The 22,505-nt window shown below is 44.4% G+C and overlaps 1 protein-coding gene across 3 annotated transcripts in view; it reads left to right on the plus strand.

Annotated features, from left to right (window-relative positions):
• The window catches only part of cbll1 (Cbl proto-oncogene-like 1, E3 ubiquitin protein ligase), a 73,643-nt gene extending 51,406 nt beyond the window's left edge, over positions 1-22,237 (plus strand). For all 3 annotated transcript variants that reach the window (XM_078535492.1, XM_078535494.1, XM_078535495.1), the window contains one exon: positions 20,339-22,237. In XM_078535492.1, the coding sequence (XP_078391618.1) occupies positions 20,339-21,380 (1,042 nt within the window). In that variant the 3' untranslated portion in view covers positions 21,381-22,237. The remainder of the gene's footprint in view (positions 1-20,338) is intronic.
• Positions 22,238-22,505: the final 268 nt, after the last annotated feature.

The raw sequence follows: 22,505 nt of genomic DNA on the forward strand, positions 1-22,505 counted from the left end.
GGGCAACCCTAAGGCTGGCGCTCGAGTGAGTGCCCGTTTTAGTGCAGTATAAGCTATTTCTTGTTTCTCACCTCATTCTATACAATCCTGCAATGCTTTCTCCCCTTTGATCAATTCCTGTATGGGTGCTGTTAACTTCGCAAAATCCTCCATGAAGGTCCTACAGTAACTAAACAACCCTAAGGTTTGCCTGACCCCTCGCACATCTACGGATCTCGGCATTCTTTCTATAGCTTCCTTCCGACTACAGGGAATCTTATTTAAAACTGTATAGTCAATTGTTAGCCGGTATGACCCGTCCGGTTTCTGAACGGGCCAAATAGGGGAATTGGTGGTGTACTGGGTCCTCCTCACTATCCCGTCCTGCTCTAGGCTCTGTATGATGTACCACACTGCATTCTGTGCCTCTGATTTAATGGGATATTGTTTCCTTGGAGAGTGTTCTGGGCCCGGAATATGTATGGGAGTCATTTCAATCCTACCACAATCATGTTTGTGTCGTGCCCAGACTCTGGCAACTTGCCAGCACAGAATGCCCCATTGCCCATGTTGCTTCCATTGATCTGGGTTTGACTTGATCTGCCCCAGAGTACTGTGGGAGGCAAGGGAGGAGGTTGCTGGGGCCTTGACAGAAATCTTTGTATCCTCTCTGGCTACGGGTGAGGTCCCAGAGGACTGGAGAATGACCAATGTTGTTCCATTGTTTAAGAAGAGTAACAGGGATAATCCAGGAAATTACAGGCCAGTGAGCCTTACGTCAGTGGTAGGGAAATTATTGGAGAAGATTCTTCGTGACAGGATTTACTACCATTTGGAAGTAAATGGGCATATTAGTGAGAGGCAGCATGGTTTTGTGAAAGGGAGGTCGTGTCTCACTAACTTGATCGAGTTTTTCGAGGAAGTGACAAAGATGATCGATGATGGAAGGGCAGTGGATGTTATATACATGGATTTCAGTAAGGCCTTTGACAAGGTCCCTCATGGCAGACTGGTACAGAAGGTAAAGTCGCACGGGATCAGAGGTGAGCTGGCAGGATGGATACAGAATTGGCTTGGTCATAGAAGAGAGAGGGTAGCAGTGGAAGGGTGCTTTTCTGAATGGAGAGCTGTGACTAGTGGAGTTCCGCAGGGATCAGTGCTGGGACCTTTACTGTTTGTAGTATACATAAATGATTTGGAGGAAAATGTAACTGGGCTAATTAGTAAGTTTGCAGACGACACCAAGGTTGGAGGAGTTGCAGATAGTGAAGAGGATTGTCAAAGGATACAACGGGATATAGATCAGTTGGAGACTTGGGCAGAGAAATGACAGATGGGGTTTAATCCGGACAAAGGCGAGGTAATGCATTTTGGAAGGTCTAATACAGGCAGGAATTACACAGTAAATGGCAGAACCATTAAGTGCATCGATGGGCAGAGGGATCTGGGTGTACAGGTCCACAGGTCACTGAAAGTGGCAACGTAGGTGGATAAGGTAGTCTGGAAGGCATATGGCATGCTTGCCTTCATCAGCAGGGGTATTGAGTATAAAAGCTGGGAAGTCATGCTGCAGCTGTATAGAACCTTGGTTAGGCCACACTTGGAATATTGCGTGCAATTCTGGTCACCACATTACCAGAAGGATATGGAGACGTTGGAGAGGGTGCAGAGGAGGTTTACCAGGATGCTGCCTGGTCTGGAGGTTATTAGCTATGAGGAGAGGTTGGAGAAACTCGGATTGTTCTCACTAGAGCGTCGGAGATTGAGGGGAGACTTGAAAGAAGTTTACAAAATTATGAGTGGCATGGACAGAGTAGATAGTCAGAAGCTTTTTCGCAGGGTGGAAGAGTCAATTACTAGGGGACATAGATTTAAGGTGAGAGGAGAAAACTATAGAGAAGATGTGCGGGGCAAATTTTTTACGCAGAGGGTAGTGAGTGTCTGGTATTTGCTGCCAGAGGAGGTGGTGGAAGCAGGTGCGATAGTGGTGTTTAAGAGGCAGCTTGACAAATACATGAATAGGATGGGAATAGAGGGATACGGACCCCGGAAGTGCAAAATGTTTTAGTTGACGGGCAATATGATCGGCGCAGGCTTGGAGGGCCGAAGGGCCTGTTCTTGTGCTGTACTTTTCTTTGTTCTTTGTGCTTTGACTTCGTTACTGCAGGCACGCTGCATAGAAGAATTGGTGTTCGATTCTTCTTAAGTGGACCTTGCATAATAATCTTACCGTCCTGTGGGCTGACTACTGCCCCTAATCTTTTTAAAATATCCATTCCCATAATGCTCCCTTCATTTAGTTTGACCTACCCAAATCCGGATCAGGACAATCAACCCCTCTATCTCTAAGGGGGTAACCTCACTTTGTCTCGCCCATATGTGTATCCCTTATTCCTGTCATCATTATGGTAACACGTAGTTGGTAGGTCCAGGTCTCTAATTGAAATGAACACCCTGTAAACATTCTGCATGCCGGCCCCCTGACAGGGCGTCAACAAACATTCGTGCGTCTCCGGCCCTGGACATCCTGAGGGCGGGCGCTACCTATGCATGGCTTGACAAGTCCTGGAATAGCCCCCAGGCCTTGCCCACTGTCAGCAGCTGTTGACCCAGGTCAGCCTCAGCCCCTCGGGACTGCCTGGGGCCCCAGCCTTCCCGTCCCCCTCGTGGACACCAACAATCATTCCGGAGGTGCCCAGTCTTCCTACAGTTCGTACACCGCAGCCCCGTATTCATCGGCATCTTTCGCCGACTCCTGCATTCCCTGGCCATGTGACCCTCCTTCCCACAGTTAAAACATTCTATCCTCGAACAAACCACTGCCACTGGGGCCACTTTACGTCCCTGGGCCTCCAACTCCGTAGCCCAACGCATAATGTCCATATAATTCCCTCCTACTGAGAGGCCCGTGCTGATGACCTGATATTCGGGTCCGAACCCTTCCTTCAAAATTTTCAGGAAAATCTCGTCACCCCACACAAGACGCGGTTGTCCTGAAAATTGTACATACGTCTCCCACTTCCGTTCTTCATAGTCCATTACGGACTCACCCTTCTTCTGTACTATGGATGTTATACACCCCCAATTCGTCTCTCCCTCTCCCAAGGCTTCCTTAACTGCCACCTCAAAGTCCTTGTGCAGGGCTGACGCCTTCTCCCGATCTGGAATGTCCCCAGACTTTACCCAATCTACACTCCTAATCTGCAGGGGCAATCTTCCCCAAGGAAGCAATATCCCCTGGGCATTTGGCCATCACCAACTTAAGGGTATCAAGGGGGTGCATTGCATGGAAATCTTGTATTTCCCACAGTTTGGTCCAAAAATCTGAATTGTTATACCGAGGTTTAAGTCTCGGCAGTTCTTTCAGCAAAACCTGCTTCTCCCCCAGGCTGAATGGTACGTGCTTAACTTTCTCCACCGCCTCATCCTCTTCCCATTCTTCAGCTCCCCTATTTCTCCCTTTAGCTTTTAATCCGCCTTTTTCGACTTTACTTTTCCTAACAGTTACTGCCATAGGGGCCATGGGATTCGACGAGCACGGTGGGGCGGTTGGTACAGTGTTGTATGAGGGCGGTTTCATCCCAATTTTGTCATTGGCTTCACCTTCGGAGCTTTCCTCCTTCTGGTCAGTATCACTACAAACTGCCGCCACTGATCTGATCTGTCTTTGTCTCTCCCCCTCTAATCGACTGGACCTTAGTATTAATCTGCCTACACAACTGCAAATACAAGGTAATAATAACCATCACTCCTTTTTTTTTTCCTTATCCTTTTTCTGTTCTACCCACCACTGTTTTTTGTTCTCCGGGGTTTCCCTGCGGATTCTACCCCTCCTTCTGCATTTTCGTGATTAATCTTGACTGCTGTTCCGCTATGAACCTCGTGATGGAGTCTGCGGTTCCCCAGTCACGTTCCATAGCAGTTTCCTGTTTTCCTGACGGCATTCTGTTTTTATATTCCCGTCTGTCTCTGCGTGGTTAGTTTGCACGGCCCTAACAACTTAGTTACTTGCGGTATATGTGGTCTACTTATTTCACTGGGGTCTGGCCTTCCTGTGTGACTTCGGCTATGGTTATTTTAAACCGTAGCCTGCCAGCACCGCTCCGCCTCCTCCTAACTGGGGTCTGGCCTCCCTGCATGGCTTCGGCTATGGTTACTTCAAACCGTAGCCCGCCAGCACGGCTCTGCCTCCTATCTTCGGTAGTGGTCCGGCCTCCCTGTGCGGCTTTGGCACCGCTAGCCCACCTGCGCGGCTCCGCCTCCTACCCCAGTGCCCGTGTCTACTGTCCTGATTCCTCCTCCTGATTATTTTGGTACTCGACTGGACTGTTCTCGGGTATGCTTACTGCACTAACTACGGGTGGTAAATAAAATATACTCACCCACTTTGCAGAGCTGCCCCGAGGATCCGACCCGAGTATCCTGCCGACTACGCCAAACTGTTGTGGTATCTTTGACAAACGGACCACAGGAGGCTCAGGTACAGGTTACAATTGTTTATTTGAGCAATTGCAAGGAGAGACCCACCTCAAGCAGCTTGAGATAGCACTCTGCTAAATTACAAATGCTCAGCATATTTATACATTACTGGTCATGTACAAAAACATTTTTCAGATTCCAGTCTCGTCAACATATAGGTTTACATTAAATAGACATCTCTGGTAACAGGTACATGCATCGTATGTCCCTATTTTCACCTAGGCAGAGACCTTCCCTCCTATCGAAACTAGGACTGTCTGTTTTTTCCCTATCTGCTGAAAACAGGCTCAATCTTAGTTGTTTTCCAGCCAAAGTCTTCAGTCTGACTCCTAGGACACCTAATCTATCTTATTTCCATTCTTCTGTGTCCAGCCTGGCTCCCAGGACCTTGCTGATGATCACAGGCCCTGAGGGTGTACAAGGTTCATATGGTGGTTTTTTAACTGTTTATGTACTTGCAGGCACTAGCTGTTTGGAGATTCAAACAGTATCATTCCCTTACAATAGTTCTTACTATACTCCTATATTCCCCCCCTAACAAAGGTATAGCTGTTTTACCTCAGCTGTGTGGTCTTGCAGTTGGTTTGATTGCTTTTCAGCTAATGTCTCTGATCCGAACAGCTTTTGCTTTTATTTTTAAAAGGAACATACCTTAAACCATGCAACCATTTCAGTGTCCTTCCATAAAAAGGTTGTGGTTTTTTTTCACACCCTGCGTTTTAGCCTTTCACACATTGAGAGCTTTTGAGACTGCCAAGGTCATAATTGGGTGACCCATTCAATTCAAATTACCCTTTGAATGCCTCTCATGAAAAGAACATTGAATTTTGATGGCTCTGTGTCCCATGACGATGAGTTGGCTGATATGTGATAGTCTTGTTCTGTTTACATTTCATCCTTAAAAGAATTTGAGAGTTTCACAAGTGGCTGAAATTGTTCATATTTTAATGAGGTGTTTGCTTGGGTTTTAGTTCTGTCTGGAATCGATACTGCCAAAGTCACATTATATGTTGTCAGCCATCTTAAAAACTGTTGTCAGTTTAAGAAAATTAAAATGTGTAATATCTTCATGACTGTACTGGCTATGACAACTTTTTCTCCACGCTAGCAGTGACCCTCCTATTCCATGAGCCTCAATTTGGTTAACCAGCCTTTTATCTGCTACTTCTGTCAATTTTTTTATTAAAATCATATAGGTACTATCCATTGCATTCCCTTCATCAACCTTTCTGTTATTTCTACAAAAAATTCAATTAGTTTTGTCAAGCACGATCTGCCTTTCTCAAATCCAGTCTGACTTTCCTAATTAACTCAAACCTCTCTAGGTGCTTGCTGTCGTTTTTTCTTGATTATTGTTTCTAAAGCTTTACCTACCACTGATGTTAAACTGGCCTTGTAGTTACTAGGAATGTCCTTGCGCCCTGCCTGGAATAAGGGTGTCACAGTTGCCACTTTCCAGTCCTCTGGCACCTGCCCCCATCGAGGAAATTTTGGAAGATAATAGCAAGCCCTTCCATTTCCTTTAGCAGCCGCAAGCCATCCAGACCAGGTGACTGATCCACTCTAAGCATAACCAGCCTTTTCAGTATATTATCCATTAACTATACCATCTCCACTAAAGTCCAAATTTTATTAGAGTCCTCTTAGTTGTTACGGATATGAGGGTGTTTAATTTAAAACAGGCCTGATTTTCCCTCTTGCCACCTGTCTGAAAACTGAGGTGTTTTGATTTTGATTTCCCCCTAAGAGGTAGTTTATTTCCCAACCCCTCAGTTTTGGCATGATCCAGTTTTCTATTAATAACCCCACAGCAAACTCGAGATAGGATAAACTTAAAGGGTTAGTTTATTGTATACACATTCAAATTCCAGGAAGGGGGTTCACACCGTTTCCCCCCCTTTATGTATTTATACAGTGAAAAAGAGATTTAAAAAATCAAGAGGTACAGGGCAAAGACTTCAGAGAAAATAAGAATTATTGTTTCCCATGAGTCCAGAGTGCAGAATCAAAAGTCCAATGGTGTAGTTCATCACAAAGGTCGACAGGTTGAAAACTATTGCTGGATAATTCACTTTTCCAGTAGAGATGACTTCCACAATGGGATAGACACATAGAGATGAATTAGTCTTGTAGTCATTGATACAGAAGTTCCAATAGAAACAGTGTAGATGGGGCCAGGCATTTAAACCTGAAGAGGGCTCTGGTTCTGAGCTGTTGCTTGCTAGATGGTAGATAGCAGAGTAGTAAAGGGCAGAGAGGGACAAGAGTTCCTGGAGTGTAAGAAAATACAAAACCAATATAGTATGGCTGCTGGAGATGTAAGTAAAAACAAAAAGATGCTGGAAATACTCAGGTCACGAAACACCTGTAGCGAGAAACAGAGTTAACATTTCAGGTCAAGATGTCTGATGACCTGTGTTTCCATAAATGCTGACTGAGCTGCTGAGTATTTGCAGCATTTTTTTGTTCATATTTCCTAGCGTGTGTTCAAGAGAATTTTCTATAGCATTATGTTTTGAGTCCAACGAGAAAGGAGACATTGCTACACCTGGTTCTTGGGAATGAGGTGGGCCAAGTGGACCAAGTATCATTAGGAGAATGTGATCATTGTATTATAAAGGTTAGCTTGGCTATGGAAAAGGACAAGGAGCAATCCAGAGTAAAAAAAATCCCAGAGTGAAAAGGATAAAGATAGAACAAGAGCTAAAGTTCTAGATTGGGAAAGGGCCAATTTTACTAAGCTGAGGAATGATTTAGCAAATGTGGACTGCAAACATCTACTTGAAGGTAAATCAGTGTCAGAGCAGTGGGAAGCATTGAAAGGGGAGATTTAAGGGGGTCAGAGTAAACATGTTCCCACAAAGAAAAAGTGTGGGACGGCCAAATCCAGAGCCCCCTGGATGTCAAGGAGCTTGCAGGGTAAGATAAGGTAGAACGGGAAAGCTTATGTTAGACACTGAGAACTCAATACTACAGAAAGTCAAGAGGAGTATAGAAAGTGGAGGGGTGAAATCAAAAAGGAAATTAGGTAAACAAAGGGAGGGCATGAAAGAATATTGGCAAGCAAAATCAAGGAGAACCTAAAAATGTTTGATCGATACATTAAGAGCAAGTAGGGCCCATAAAATACTGAAAGGTAACCTATGGAGGCGGAGAATGTGGGTATGGTTCTTAATGAATAATTTGCATCTATCTTCATGAAAGAGGGAACAATGCAGGCATAGTAGTTGAGGATAAACATAGGGAGAGAGGAAGTATTAGGGAGATTTGCTTCCTTGAAATTAGATAAATCATCAGGGCCGGATGAAATGCTAAAATAAAGCAGGGAGCAAATAACCCAGGTCTGACCATCATTTTCCAATCCTCATGTGTGGCGTTGGAGAATTGGAGGTCTGCTAACGTTGAACCTTTGTTTAAAAGGGAGTGAGGGATAGACCGAATAATTACTGGCCAGTCAGTGTGACCTCAGTAGCAAGGAATTATTAGAACTAATTGTAAGGGACAGGCTAAACTGTCACTTAGAAAGGCATAGATTAATCAAAGACAGTCAGCATGGATTTGGTAAGGGAAGGTCATGTCTGACTAATTTCATTTAATTTTTTAAAGAGGTAACAAGGACTGATGATGTAGTCTACATGGATTTTAGCAAGGCATTTGACAAGGTCATACATGACAGTCTGGTTAAAAAAGTAAAAGCCCATAGATCCAGGGGAATGTAGCAAGCTGGGTTCAAATTAACTCAGTGGCAGGAAACAGAGTAATTATTGATGGATGTTTTTGTGACTGGAAGGCTGTATCCTGTGGGGATTCACAGGCTGAGTACTAAGTCCCTGCTTTTAGTGGTAGATATTAATGATTTTGACGTAAATGTAGAGGAAATGATCAAGACATTTGCAGATGACACAAAAATTGATGACATAGCTGATAGCGAGGAAGAAAGCTGTAGAATAAAAAAGCAGAGTATTACTTGAACAGAGAAAGGCTGCAGAATTATGAGGTGCAGTGGGACTTTGATGTTCTAGTGCATGAGTCACAAAAAGTTAGTATGCAGGTACAGCAAGTAACTAAGAAGGCTAATGGAATGCTATCCTTTATTACGAGAGGAATTAAACATAAAAGTAAGGATGTTATACTTGAGTGATACAGGGCATTGGTGAGACCACACCTGTAATATTATTTACAGTTTGTTCTCATTTAAGGTAGGATGTAAATGCGTTGAAGGCTGTTCAGAGGAGGTTTACAAGATTGACACTTGGAATGAGCAGGTTGTCTTGTGAGGATAAGTTAGATGGACTGGGTTTGTTCCCACTCGAGTTTAGAAGAGTGAGGGTTGATTTGATTGAAGTTTATAAGATCCTGAATGGCCTTGACAAGGTGGGTGTGGAAAGGATATTTCTTTTGGTGGATGAGCCCAGAATATGGGGGCACTGCTTTAAAATTAGGGATTGTCCTTTTTGGACAGAGATGAGAATTTCTTTCTCTGAGATTTGTGCGACTTTGGAATTCTCTGCCTCAGAAGTGGGTGGAGGCGGGATTATTGAATATTTTTAAGGCAGAGGTAGATAGATTCTTGTTAGGCAAGGGAATCAAAGGTTATCAGAGGTAGATGGGAATGTGGAATTTGAAACACAAACAGATCAGCCATGATCTTATTGAACGACGGAGCAGGCTCAAGGGGCCAAATGGCCTAATTCTGCTCCTATTTCATATGTATGTTCGTATGGCTGCAGGAAGATATCATTGGACTGGTCAAGTGGACAGAAAAGTGGCAAATGTAAGCATGGAAATATTAGGTGATGCATTTGGGGAGGTCAGACAAAGCAGGAGAATGCACAATAAATGGAAGGATACTGAGAGGTGTAGAGGAAGTGAGAGACTTTGGACTGACTGCCCACAGATCGCTGAACAGGACTAATTAGCAGGGCATGTTGAAAAGGTAGTTAAGAAGGCATATGGAATCCTTTCATTTATTAGCTGAAGCAGAGAATATAAGAGCAGGAAGTTTATGCTGGAACTATATCAAATATGAGTTAGGCCACAACTTGAGTACTGTGTGCAGCTCTGGACAGCTCATTACAGAAAGGATGTAATTGCACAAGAGAGGGACAGAGGGGATTGACGTGGATGTTGCCAGTGCTAGAAAATCACAGCTGAGGAAAGATTAGATAGGTTGGGGTTGTTCTCCTAGGAACAGAAGAAGGGGAGAGGATTGAGATGTACAAAATTGTGAGGGGCCTGGATAGAGTGGATGGGAAGGGCAGTGAGGTCAGTGATTCGGGGGCAAAGATTTAAAGTGATTGGTAGGATTAGAGATGACAATTTTTTCACCCAAACGGTTGCAGGGATCTGAAACTCACTGCCTGAAAGGGTAGTTTTTTTATATTCTTTCACGAGATGTGGGCACCATTGGCTTAGCCAGAATTTTATTGCCCATCCCTAATTGCCCTTGAGAAGGTGGTGGTGAGCTGCCTTCTTGAACCGCTGCAGTCCATGTGATATAGGCACACCCAGAGCAATGTTTGGGAAGGAGTTCTGAGATTTTGACTCAACAACAGTGAAAGAACTGCAAAATAGTTCAAGTCAGGATGCTCTTTGTCTTTTTGGAGAGCTTGCAGGTGGTGGTGTCCCCATGCATCTACTACCCTTGTACTTTTAGGTGGTAGAGGTTGCAGGGTTGGAAAGTGCTGTCGAAGGAGCCTTGAGTTGCTGCACTGCATCTTGTAGATGGCACAAGGGAATCAAAGGTTATCGGGGATAAATAGGAATGTGGAATTCATAACACAAACAGGTCAGCCATGATCTTATTGAATGGCGGAGCAAGCTCAAGGGGCCAAATGGCCTATTTCTGCTCCTATTTCATATTTTCATATGTATGTTCACATGACTGAAGGAAGATATCAATGGACAGGTCAGGTGGGGAGGTCAAACAAGGCAAGGTAATACACAATAATTGGGAGGATACTGAGAGGTGTAAAGGGAGTGAGGGACCTTGGACTGCCTTGTGCATCAGTGGTGCAGGTAGTAGATGTTGGAGGTGGTGGATGGAATGCCAATCAAGGGGGATGCTTTGTCCTGGATGGTAGTATCTGGTGCAAATGTTACTTGCCACTTATCAGTCCAAGCCTGAATGTTGTCCAGTTCTTGCTGCACATGTACACGGACTCCTTCAGTATCTGAGGAGTCGCGAATGGTGCTGAACATTGTGCAATTATCAGCGAATATCCCAAATTCTGATCTTATGATGGAAGGAAGGTCATTGATGAAGCAGCTGAAAATGGTTGGGCCTAGGTCACTACCCAAAAGAACTCTTGCAGCGATGTCCTGGAACTTAGACGATTGACTTCCAACAACCATAACCTTCTTCCTTTGTGCTAGGTATGATTCCAACCAGCGGAGAGTTTTCTCCCTGATTTCCACTGACTCCAGTTTTGCTAGGGCTCCTTGATGCCACACTAGGTACAATGTGGCCTTGATGTCAAGGGCAGCCACTCTGACCTCACCTCGGGAGTTCAGCTCTTTTGTCCATGATTGGATTGTAATGTCAGGAGCTGAGTGGCCCTGGTGGAACCTGAACTGAGTGTCAGTGAGCAGATCGTTTTTGAGTAAGTGCCACTTGATAGCACTGTCATCGACACCTTCCATCATTCCATTCATGGCAGTAATTGGCCAGGTTGTCTTGCTTTTTATGGACAGGACATTCCTGGGCAATTTTCCATATAGCTGGGTAGATGCCAGTGTTGTAGCTGTACTGGAACAGCTTGGCTAAGGGTGCAGTCTTCAGGACTATTGCTGGAATGTTGTCAGAGTCCATATCCTTTGCAGTAACCAGTGCCTTGATATCCCATGGTCTGAATTGATTTGGCTGCAGACTTGCATCTGTGATGCTGGAGAACTCAGGAGGAGGCCGACATGGGTCATCCGTCTTACTGAACCACACAGGAGGCTGCTCAGTAAGATAAGAGCCCATGGTGTTAGAGGCAAGGTACTAGCATGGATAGAAGATTGGCTGTCTGGCAGGAGGCAGGGAGTGGGGATAAGGGGGTCCTTCTCAGGATGGCGGCCGGTGACTAGTGGAGTTCCGCAAGGGTCAGTGTTGGGACCACAACTTTTCACTTTATACATTAATGATCTAGATGAAGGAACTGAGGGCATCCTGGCTAAGTTTGCAGATGATACAAAGATTGGTGGAGGGACAGGTAGTATTGAGGAGGCGGGGAGGCTGCAGAAGGATTTGGACAGGTTAGGAGAATGGGCACAGAAGTGGCAGATGGAATACAACGTGGGGAAGTGCGAGGTCATGCACTTTGGTAGGAAGAATAGAGGCATAGACTATTTTCTAAATGGGGAGAGAATTCAGAAAAGGGACTTGGGAGTCCTAGTCCAGGATTCTCTTAAGGCAGGTTGAGTCAGTAGTTAGGAAGGCAAATGCAATGTTGGCATTTATTTCGAGAGGGCTAGAATATAAAAGCAGGGATGTGCTGCTGAGGCTTTATAAGGCTCTGGTCAGACCACATTTAGAATATTGTGAGCAATTTTGGGCCCCGTATCTCAGGAAGGATGTGCTGGCCCTGGAGAGGGTCCAGAGGAGGTTCATGAGAACGGTCCCAGGAATGAAAGGCTTAACATATGAGGAACGTTTGAGGACTCTGGGTCTATACTCGATGGAGTTTATAAGGATATGGGGGGATCTGATTGAAACTTACAGAATACTGAAAGGCCTGGATAGAGTGGACGTGGGGAAGATGTTTCTATTAGTTGGAGAGACTAGGACCCGAGGGCACAGCCTCAGAGTAAAGGGAAGACCTTTGAGAACAGAGATGAGGAGAAACTTCTTTAGCCAGAGAGTGGTGAATCTATGGAATTCATTGCCACAGAAGGCTGTGGAGGCCAGGTCATTGAGTGTATTTAAGACTGAGATAGATAGGTTCTTGATTGGTAAGGGGATCAAAGGTTACGGGGAGAAGGCGGGAGAATGGTGTTGAGAAACTTATCAGCCATGATTGAATGGCGGAGCAGACTCGATGGGCCGGAATGGCCTAATTTCTGCTCCTATGTCTTATGGTCTTATCCACTTGGCACTTCTGGCTGAAGATTGTTGAAATGCCTCAGCCTTGTCTTTTGCACTGATGTGCTGGGCTGTCCCATCATTGGGGATATGCGAACATATGAAATAGGAGCATAAGTAGGCCATTTGGCCCCTCAAGCCTGCGCTGCCATTCATAAGATCATGGCTGATTTGTTTGTGTTTCAAATTCCACATTCCCATCTGCCCCCGATAACCATTGATTCCCTTGTCTAACAGGGAATCTATCTACTCCTGCCTTAAAAATATTCAATGACCCCGCTCCACCACCTTCTGAGGCAGAGAGTTCCAAAGTCAGACAAGCCTCTCAGAGAAAAAATTTCTCCTCATCTCTGTTCTAAAAGGGCGACCCCTGATTTTAGAACAATGCCCCCCACCCCAGTTCTGGAGTCACCCACAAGAGCAAACATTCTTTCCACGTCCACCTTGTCATGACCATTCGGGATCGTTTATACTTCAATCAAATCACCCCTCACTCTTCTAAACTCCAGTGGAAACAAGCCCAGCCTGTCCAACCTTTCCTCATAAGATAACCCGCTCATTCCAGGTATCAATCTAGTAAACTTCCTTTGAACTGCCTCCAATGCATTTACATCCTTCCTTAAATAAGGAGACCAAAATTGTACAAAGTATGCGAGATGTGGTCTCACCAATGCCCTGTATAACTGAAGTATAACATCCTTACTTTTATGTTCAATTCCCCTCAATAAAGGATAGCATTTCATTAGCTTTTTTGATTACTTGCTGTACCTGCATACTAACTTTTTGTGACTCATGCGCTGGAACCTGGGTCCCTCTGCACCTCAGAATTCTGCAGACTTTCTCCATTTAAGCAATGCTCTGCTTTTTTATTCTTTCTGCTAAAATGAACAACTTCACATTTTCCGACATTATACTCCATCTGCCAGACTTTCGGCCAATTTTGTGGAGCGCCGCTTCCAGTTATTTGCTTAATTGCCCAACACCATTCACATGGATGTGGCAGGACTGCAGACATTAGACCTGATCCGTCAGCTGTGGGATCGCTTAGCTGTCAATCGCATATTGCTTCCGCTGTTTGTCATGCAAGTAGTCCTGTGTTGTAGCTTCAGCAGGTTGACACCCCATCTTTAGGAATTCCTGGTGCTGCTCCTGGCATGCCTTCCTGCACTCTAAATTAAACCAGAGTTGACCCCTTGTTTGATGGACGTAGTAGGGTGGGTGGGGGGGGGTGGCGGGAGGCGGGGGGGCGGGGGGTGTTTATGCTGGGTCATGAGGTTACAGATTGTGGCTGTATACAATTCTGCTGATGCCCCACTGCACCTCATCCATGGCCAATTTTGAGTTGCTGGGTCTGTTCAAAATCTATCCCACTTAGCACGATGGTCATGCCACGCAACACAATGGAGGGGCTCCTCAATATAAAGATGGGAATTCATCCACAAGCACTGTGCGGTGATCACTTCTACAAATACTGTCATGGACAGATACACCTGTGACAGGTAGATTGGTGAGGACAAAGTCAAGTACAATTTTCCCTCCTGTTGGTTCCCTCACCACTTGCCGCAGACCCAGTCTCGCAGCTATGTTCTTTAGGACTCGGCCAGCTCAGTTAGTAGTGGTGCTACCGAGCCACTCTTGGTAATGGACATTGAAGTCCCCCATCCAGAATACATTCTACGCCCTTGCCACCCTCAGTGCTCCCTCCAAATGGTGTTCAACATGGAGGAGTACTGATTCATCAGTTGAGGGAGGACAGTACGTGGTAATCAGCAGGAGGTTTCCTTGCCCATGTTTGACCTGATGCCATGAGACTTCAGAGTCCACAGTGGATGTTGAGATCTCCCAGGGCAACTCTCTCCTGACTGTATACCACAGTGCCATCACCTCTGATGGGTCTGTCCTGTTGGTGGGACAGGATATACCCAGGGAGGGTGATGGTGGTGTCTGGGGCATTATCTGATATGCTTTCTGATATAAGATATGATTCCATGCATGCGATTATGTCAGACTGTTGTTGCCTAGTCTGCGGGATAGCTGTCTCAATTTTGGCACAAGCCTCCAGGGTTAGGAGGACTTTGCAGGGTTGACAGAGCTGAAACCCAGCCCTTGTCATTTCTGGTTCCATTCTTTTTTGTAGACTTTTTAGCAGTTTGATACAACTGTGTGACTTGCTAAGCCATTTCAGAGGGCATTTAAGAGTCAACCACATTGAGGGGGGCTGGAGTCACATGTAGGTCAGACCAGGTAAGGACAGCAGATTTCCTTCCCTAAAAGGCATTAGTCAAACGGATGGGTTTTTATGACAATCGACAATGGTTTCATGGCCACTATTACCGAGTCTTGCTTTTTTATTCTGGATTGATTAACTCAATTTAAGTTCCACTAGCTGCTGTGGTGGGATTTAAACCCGTGCTCATGTCCCCAGAGCCTTAGCTAAGTTCGGTGACATTACCTCTACGCCATTGCCCCCAGTAGTAGAGGCAGAAACCCTCAGCTCATTTAAAAGTTGTCTGGATATAGCTGAAGTGCCATAACCTGCAGGGCTGTGGACCAAATGTTAGAAAGTGGGATTAGGCTGGACTAGAGACTGTTTCTCTGCTGCATTTTCTGCCCCTTACTGAATCTGTCACTTCCACTTATTTTGAACACTTGTTGGCGGGCTGCAATCTAATCCTGTTTTAAATGAATATTTGCATCCAAAGAAGATGGTGAAAGATGAGGTAATTTGGACACTAGATGGGTTTAAAATTGACAAGGTGGTGATATTGGATAGGTTATCTGTACTAGTTGATAAGGTACCGGGACCAGATGAGATGATCCAAGGGAAGTGAGAGTGGAAATTGTGGAGGCGATGACCATAATTTTTCAGGTACCTTAGACTCAGAGGTGGTGCCAGAGGACGGGAGAATTGCAAATGTTGTGCAAAAAGGGTCTAAAGATAAGCCAGCAACTACAGGCTAGACATTTTAACCTTGGTCTGTCTGCAAGCATAACCCAGATCTTCCTGTTGCTTGCCATTTCAACACACCATTCCTGCTCTCATGCCCACATCTCCATCATTGGCCTGCTGCAATGTTCCAGTGAAGCCCAACGCAAACTGGAGGAACAGCACCTCATTTCCTGTTTAGGCACTTTACAGCCTTTCGGACTTAACATTGAGTTCAACAAGTTCAGACCATGAACTCTCTATCCTCTATCTTCAACCCTTTTTTAATCCCTTTTTTCAAAATTTATTTTTATTTTTTATCTACTTATTTTTATCAATTTATTCATTGTTTTATTCCCTTTATCATGCTCCCTTTTTTATCCCTTTTTTCCCACCACCGCCCCCTCCCCCACCCCACCCCCAGAAGGGCCATCTTGTTCCATGTTGTTCTTTCACAGAGTGCTGAACCTTGTTCTGCTATTATCACATTCAGTTTTTTACCTTTATGCCACTACTAGCACCTTTTTTTAGCCCCTACCACTACCATTAACACTCCCTTTGTCCTTTTGTTCATGACATCTTTGTCGATCTCTCCTTTGCCCCCATCCAGCTTTACCTGCTCCATCCCCCCTTAAACAGAATAAATTTCATCACGTTTCGACTTCTCTTTAGCTCTAAAGAAGGGTCATATGGACTCGAAACATTAACTTTGTTTCTCTCTCCACAGATGCTGTCAGACCTGCTGAGTTTTTCCAGCATTTTCTGTTTTCTGCACACCTTGGTGTACAGGTCACAATTTCAAAATTTGCGGATGATACAAAATTTGGAAGTTATTGTGAACTGTGAAGAGGACAGTGTAGAACTTCAAAAGGATGTAGACAAGTTGGGTGGAATGGGCAGACAAGTGGAATATGAAAATTAAGGCAGAGAAGTGTGAAATGATTCATTTTGGTAGAAAGAGCACATTTCCAGCATCTTCAGCATTTTGCTTTTACTTTAACCTCGATGTTGAGAAACTTTTAGAAATGATAATTTGGGATAAAATGAATAGTCACATGGGCAAATGCGAGTTAATTAAGGAAAGCCAGCATTAATCGTGTTTATCTAATTTGCTGGAGATTTTGATGAAGTAACAGGCTTGATGAGTGTGATGCTTTTGAGGCGGTGTGTATGGACTTCCAAAAGGCTTTTGATAAGTTGCTGCACAACAGACTTGTGGGCAAAACAGACTTGTGAGCAAAGTTATTGCTCATGGATAAAAAAGGATAGTAGCAACGTGGATACAAGATTGGCTTAGTAACAGAAAACAAAGTAGTGGTGAATGGTTTTTTGAACTGGAAGAAAGTTTATAGTGGAATTCCACAGGGGTCACTGTTAGGACCCTGATTTTCCTGATATAGATAATGACCTAGACCTTGGTGTACAGGTCACAATTTCAAAATTTGTGGATGGTACAAAACTTGGAAGTTATTGTGAACTGTGAAGAGGACAGTGTAGAACTTCAAAAGGATGTAGACAAGTTGGTGGAATGGGCAGACAAGTGGAATATGAAAATTAAGGCAGTGAAGTGTGAAATGATTCACTTTGGTAGAAAGAACTCAGAGAGATAATAAAAAATAAAGGATTCAACTCTAAAGGGAGTGCAGGAGCACAAGAATATATGTGCATAAATCATTGAAGGTGGCAGGACGGGTTGAGAAAGCGGTTAATAAAGCAAACAGTATCCTAGGCTTTATCACTAAGACCATAGAGTACAAAAGCATGAAGCTCTGTCAAACTTGTATAGTCCACTGGTTCGGCCTCAAATGCAGTATTTCGTCCAGTTCTGGGCACCACATTTTAGGAAGGATGTGAGAGGGTGCAGAAGGATTCATGACAATGATTCCAGGGATGGGGAACTTCAGTTTGTAAATAAATTGGAGAAGTTGAGACTGTTTCCTTGGAGGGTTGGGGTAGATCTAATAGATATATTTAATATTATGAGCGGTCTGCACAGAGTAAATTGGGAGAAATCAGGATAAGTGGCAAATAACATTCACGCTACACAAGTGCCCAGACCGTGACATGTTCAACAAGAGAGAATCTAACCATCTCTCCTTGATATTGACCAGAACTATAACTGGAACAGCCATATAAATACTGTGGCTGGAAGAGCGGGTCAGAGGCTGGGAATTCTGTGGTGAGTAACTCACCACCTGACTCCTCAAACCCTGCCCACAACATGTGTGAAGGAATACGCTCCACTTGCCTGGATGAGTGGAGCTCCAATATCACTCAAAATGGACAAAGCAACCTGCTTGATAGATACCTATCCATCAATTTAAACACTATCTCCACCACCAGCAGACAGTGGCAGCAGTGTGTACCATCTTTAGATGCACTGCAGCAACTCAGCAAGCCTCTGCGACAGCATCCTCTATATTTGCGACCTCTACAATCTAGAAGGATAAAGGCTGCAGGCATATGGCAACACTTCCACCTACAAGCTCCCCTAGTCATATACCATCTTAACTTGAAACTATATTCGCTCTTACTGGGTCAAAAGCCTGGAACTCCCTTCCTAACAGCACTGTGAGTATACATGCACCAGATGAACTGTAGCAGTTCAAGATGGTGGCTCACCATCACCATCTTGAGGGCAGTTAGGGATGGGCAACAAATGCTGGGCTTGCCAGCAATGCTTGTATCCCATGAAAGAAAATAAAAAAATCTAGCCTTAACCTACACCTCTGAGAACATATGAAATTCCTTGACCCTAATAGACCCTACCCCACCTCTTACTATCCGCTTACTAAAGAGTTCCATTTTAACTGCTATTATTCTCCTGCTGTCTCTTACTCTCCTGCTCTCTCTTTGCCAATCTTATTTTCTTCACTTCCCCTCTGAACTTATGGTATTTGGCCTAGTTTTCGCTTGAATAATTTACCTGACATGCATCTGACGTTTCTCCCTTGTCATCCAAGAAGTCCTGACTTTGATTCACCTACGTTGTGCTCTTGTTGGAATACCTTGTACCTGAAACATCTCCATTGAGATTACCCATTGTTCCATTACCATTCTTTGTCAGTCTATGCTTACATTTTACCTTTGCTAGTTCTTTCTCGTCACGTTGACATTAACCTTCTGATAACCTTCTCTAGGGCAGCTAGGGATGGGCGATAAATGCTGGCCCAGCCAGCGAAGCCCACATCCTGTGAATCAAATAAAAATAATGATCACTCTTACTCGAGTGTTCCTCCACAGCACTTGGTCCACTCGGCCCACCTCATTTCCCAGCATGCAGATTCAGCCATGCCTCCTTCCTTAGTTGGGCTGAGAACATATACTGGTCAAGGAAGTCTTCCTGAACACACTACTGAAACTGCCCCCCGCCTGTCCCACTCTTTGCCTTTTACTCTAACATTATCCCAGTGGATATATGGGTAATTAAAGCCCCCCCAACAACATCACTCTGTAGTTCTTGTACACCTCTGTGATTTCCCTGCAGATTTGCTCCCCTATCTCTCTCTCTATTTCGAGGCCTATAGAATACTTCCAGGTGTATGATCACCCTTTTTTTGCTTCAGTTCTAATCACATGGATTCTGGCCTTGCCCCCTCCAGGCCATCTTCTCTTTCCAACACTACCATGTCTTCCTTAATCAGTACTGTCACCCAACCAATCTTCTTTCCTTCCCTAACTTTTCTGAGATTTTGTATCCCTGAATACTAAGCACCCAGTCCTCACCATTTTTAAGTCACACTTCCTTTATCACCCCTACATCATATTCCCACACAGCTATTTGTGCATTCACCACGCTTCATGCATTTACTTACTTGCATTCTAAACTTGACTTTGAATGTCTCATAGTCCTTCTTAGTCTGTTGGTACTAATCCCTTCTCTAGTACTGCCCAACACCCTCACTTTATGCACCTTACTCCTCTTTACTACTTCTATGGGCTGGTTCCCATTCCCCTGCCAATTTAGTTTAAACCCTCCCCAACCACATTAAGTAAACCTTCCCTCAAGGGCATTGTTCTGTTGAGGTGCAACCCATCCCTTTTGAAGAGGTGTCTCCTGCCCCAGAACTGGTCCCAGTGTCTCAAGAGTCTGAAGCCCTCCTTCTTACAATATAAAGCCGCACATTGATCCTTCCTATCCTCCCTCACTCTCGTCAGTGTGAGACCCTGGGAGTAATTCAGAGATTACTACCTTCAAGGTTCTACTTGTTACACTTCCTCCCCAGCCCCTGAAAGGCTGACTGTAGGACCTCAAACCCTGCTCTCTCTGTCGTTGGTACCCACTTTCTACCACAAGTCCTGACTCGCTTTTTCCTCCTGAAGAATATTTTATACCCTCTCTGTGATGTCCTTTACCTTGACACCAGGCAGGACTCACAATGACTGTTGCAGAATCTCTCGGTCGTTAGTGACATGATCTCATTTGCACTTTCTATACATGTGGTTCCCCAAGGCACATGAAACCTCCTGAAGTTTCCAAATGGTGCAGAAATTGCAAACAGTAGGTCTCAGCTGCCCATCCATGATTGAAAAAAGATTCTACTCCCTCTTCGAATCTAGTTAATGCTTTGTTTAAACTATTAATGCCTTTGAACTCACTCTGTTGTAATACCCTTATTAATTCACTTCATGCTATACTTGAGCAATTTAAATTCTTAATTTCCAGCTCTTAGTTTAAAGGAATGCCCCCATTTAAAGAGAATGAAAGAGAAATTTTCAGCAAGCAACACTGGTCTCTCAGGCTCACTCTTTGGCTGATTAAATATCCGTTGTTTACATAACATGTTTCATTATGGCACAAATGATTAATAGCACAAATGGTTTGGGTTTTTGAAATGAAGCATAATAATATAGGGACTGACAAAACCTATTTCCTTTTTATTCTTTAGGTGTAGTGACCCAGTTCAGCGCATTGAGCAGTGCTTGCGAGGCTCACTCTTCATGTGTAGCATTGTCCAAGGCTGCAAACGGACCTACCTTTCTCAGAGAGACTTGCAGGCTCACATCAACCACCGGCACATGAGAACTGGTAAGGCTGTCATTAGGTCACAGCCAGAACCAATCCATCCTGCAATGGCACCTCCAGCAGAAATTGCTGAGCGTTTTCTGATGCCACAAGACAAGCACCATATTTCGCATCTGCCTCCTAAGCAACATGCCATCTTGATGCCACCACCCCCTCTACAGCACGTGTCACACGATCACTACAGCCAGACACATGAGGATATTCGTCCACCGCCCTCTGAGATGTCTCTTCCTCCACCACCGAGGTCGGTGAGTCAAGAAACCTTTCGAATTTCAACGGTGACAACAAGGAAACACAGCAACCTGATCACCGTTCCTATTCAGGATGACTCTGCAAGTACAGGCAGTCGCGAACCCCCAACTGCTGCACCTCATCATCATCCTGAATACCAGAACAATCCAGTGGTATCTCACCCACACCACATGCTGCCTCCACAACAGCACTATGCTCCACCTCCTCCCCCACCCCCACCAATAAACCACCCCATGCAGCACCCAGCACAGGCAGCCGGCAACCCTCATATGGTGTACAACCAGGCTCCGCCTCCACCTCTGTCAGCAGCTCCACCACCAATCAACCCACCGCCGGGGCACATCTTGGCTCAAATGCCACCGTATATGAACCATCCTCCCCATGGGCCACCCCCTCCACAGCACGCTGGTCCTCCTGTCAACACCCCTCCACCTCCCCACCATTACTCTGCCTCCTCAATGCCGCAGTATACAGAAGACCAAGGAACTCTTAGTCCTCCATTTACTCAGCCTGGAGGGCATAGTCCAGGTATTGGAGTTTGGCCTGCTCCCAGAGGCCCCCCTCCACCAAGGATTCAAGTCCCACCTCCACAGGCTCCACTGCCTGGGCCACATCACCCTGATCAGACACGATATAGGCCATATTATCAGTAAGTTGCAGGATGGATTGTATGGAAGTACTTTATAGTCCCACGGTGTGGTGTTGCTTCTTCAGATGCAAATTTCTTTACTTTTTGGAGGGAGCCTGCTGAAAGGGATTGCAGTGATTTAAAGGTTAATTGGGATGGTTTTGATGCAATAAATTATTAATACAGCTCAAACGGTTTGTGTATCAACAAAATTTGGAGTTTTCACACACAACATTTGCTAATTACATCTTTTATGAAAGTGAAAAAAACTAGTCTGTAATGTGTATTGTGCAATTTGCTCCTTGTGTGAGGAAAATCTGAGAGTATCGGAGGCAATCCTGTGAAGATTCTGCTGGGACTAAGAGTTAACTTAGTTAGGTGCTCTCAAGGCTGAAAAACAAGTGACCACGACTGTTTTTACCATATGGAGAGCATGTAGTTACAATATATTATATTATAATACATATCTTACTGACCTTTCTTTAACTCATTTGTACTTAACACTGTGATTAACATTTACAAAATGTTCTGTAAATAAATCCACAAGTGTAAGCAATTCAATATTGCAAATTTATGTTCACCTTGCTGTAAACCCTTAAAAGTTGACAACAGTAGGGATGCTGTAAGATGAGCGCCATGTAACAGGAGAGCAGGTATTCTTTTTGTTTATTTCTGTTTGAAATATATAATCTACATGCATTAGAATATTAGTGATTGTTGGCTTTTCAGGGTTTTGCATTCTCTGTATTGTGTAATATTGTGGCCTAAGGCAATGATTTGTTCGCTGCCTCCCCCACCCCACCAGCTTGTTTCAATGTTGAAAATTTTTTTTTAATTTACAAGAAAAGGATAGAATAAACTTCAGAACAAGGTTAATGGCGATTCTTTTATTTTGTATTCTTTTCAAATAAAAGTGTTGTGTATGAAATGATATAAGCAGTGAGTAAGGAAGTTTGTATCTACTTCATTGGTCATTTTTGGAAACTATTACCAAAATACAAGTGAGGTACAGTAACAGTGGCATCTATTTGAATGATGCTTGTCTTAATCAAATCCAGCAAATGAATCAACAACCCATTGATTAATTGGGAAGCATTTAACTACAACCCTGGTCTTTCACTACACATTTTACTACAGGAAGTTCCATGAC

Source organism: Cetorhinus maximus, unplaced genomic scaffold (assembly GCF_964194155.1).
Source record: "Cetorhinus maximus unplaced genomic scaffold, sCetMax3.hap1.1 HAP1_SCAFFOLD_491, whole genome shotgun sequence".
Taxonomy (NCBI): Eukaryota; Metazoa; Chordata; class Chondrichthyes; order Lamniformes; family Cetorhinidae; genus Cetorhinus; species Cetorhinus maximus.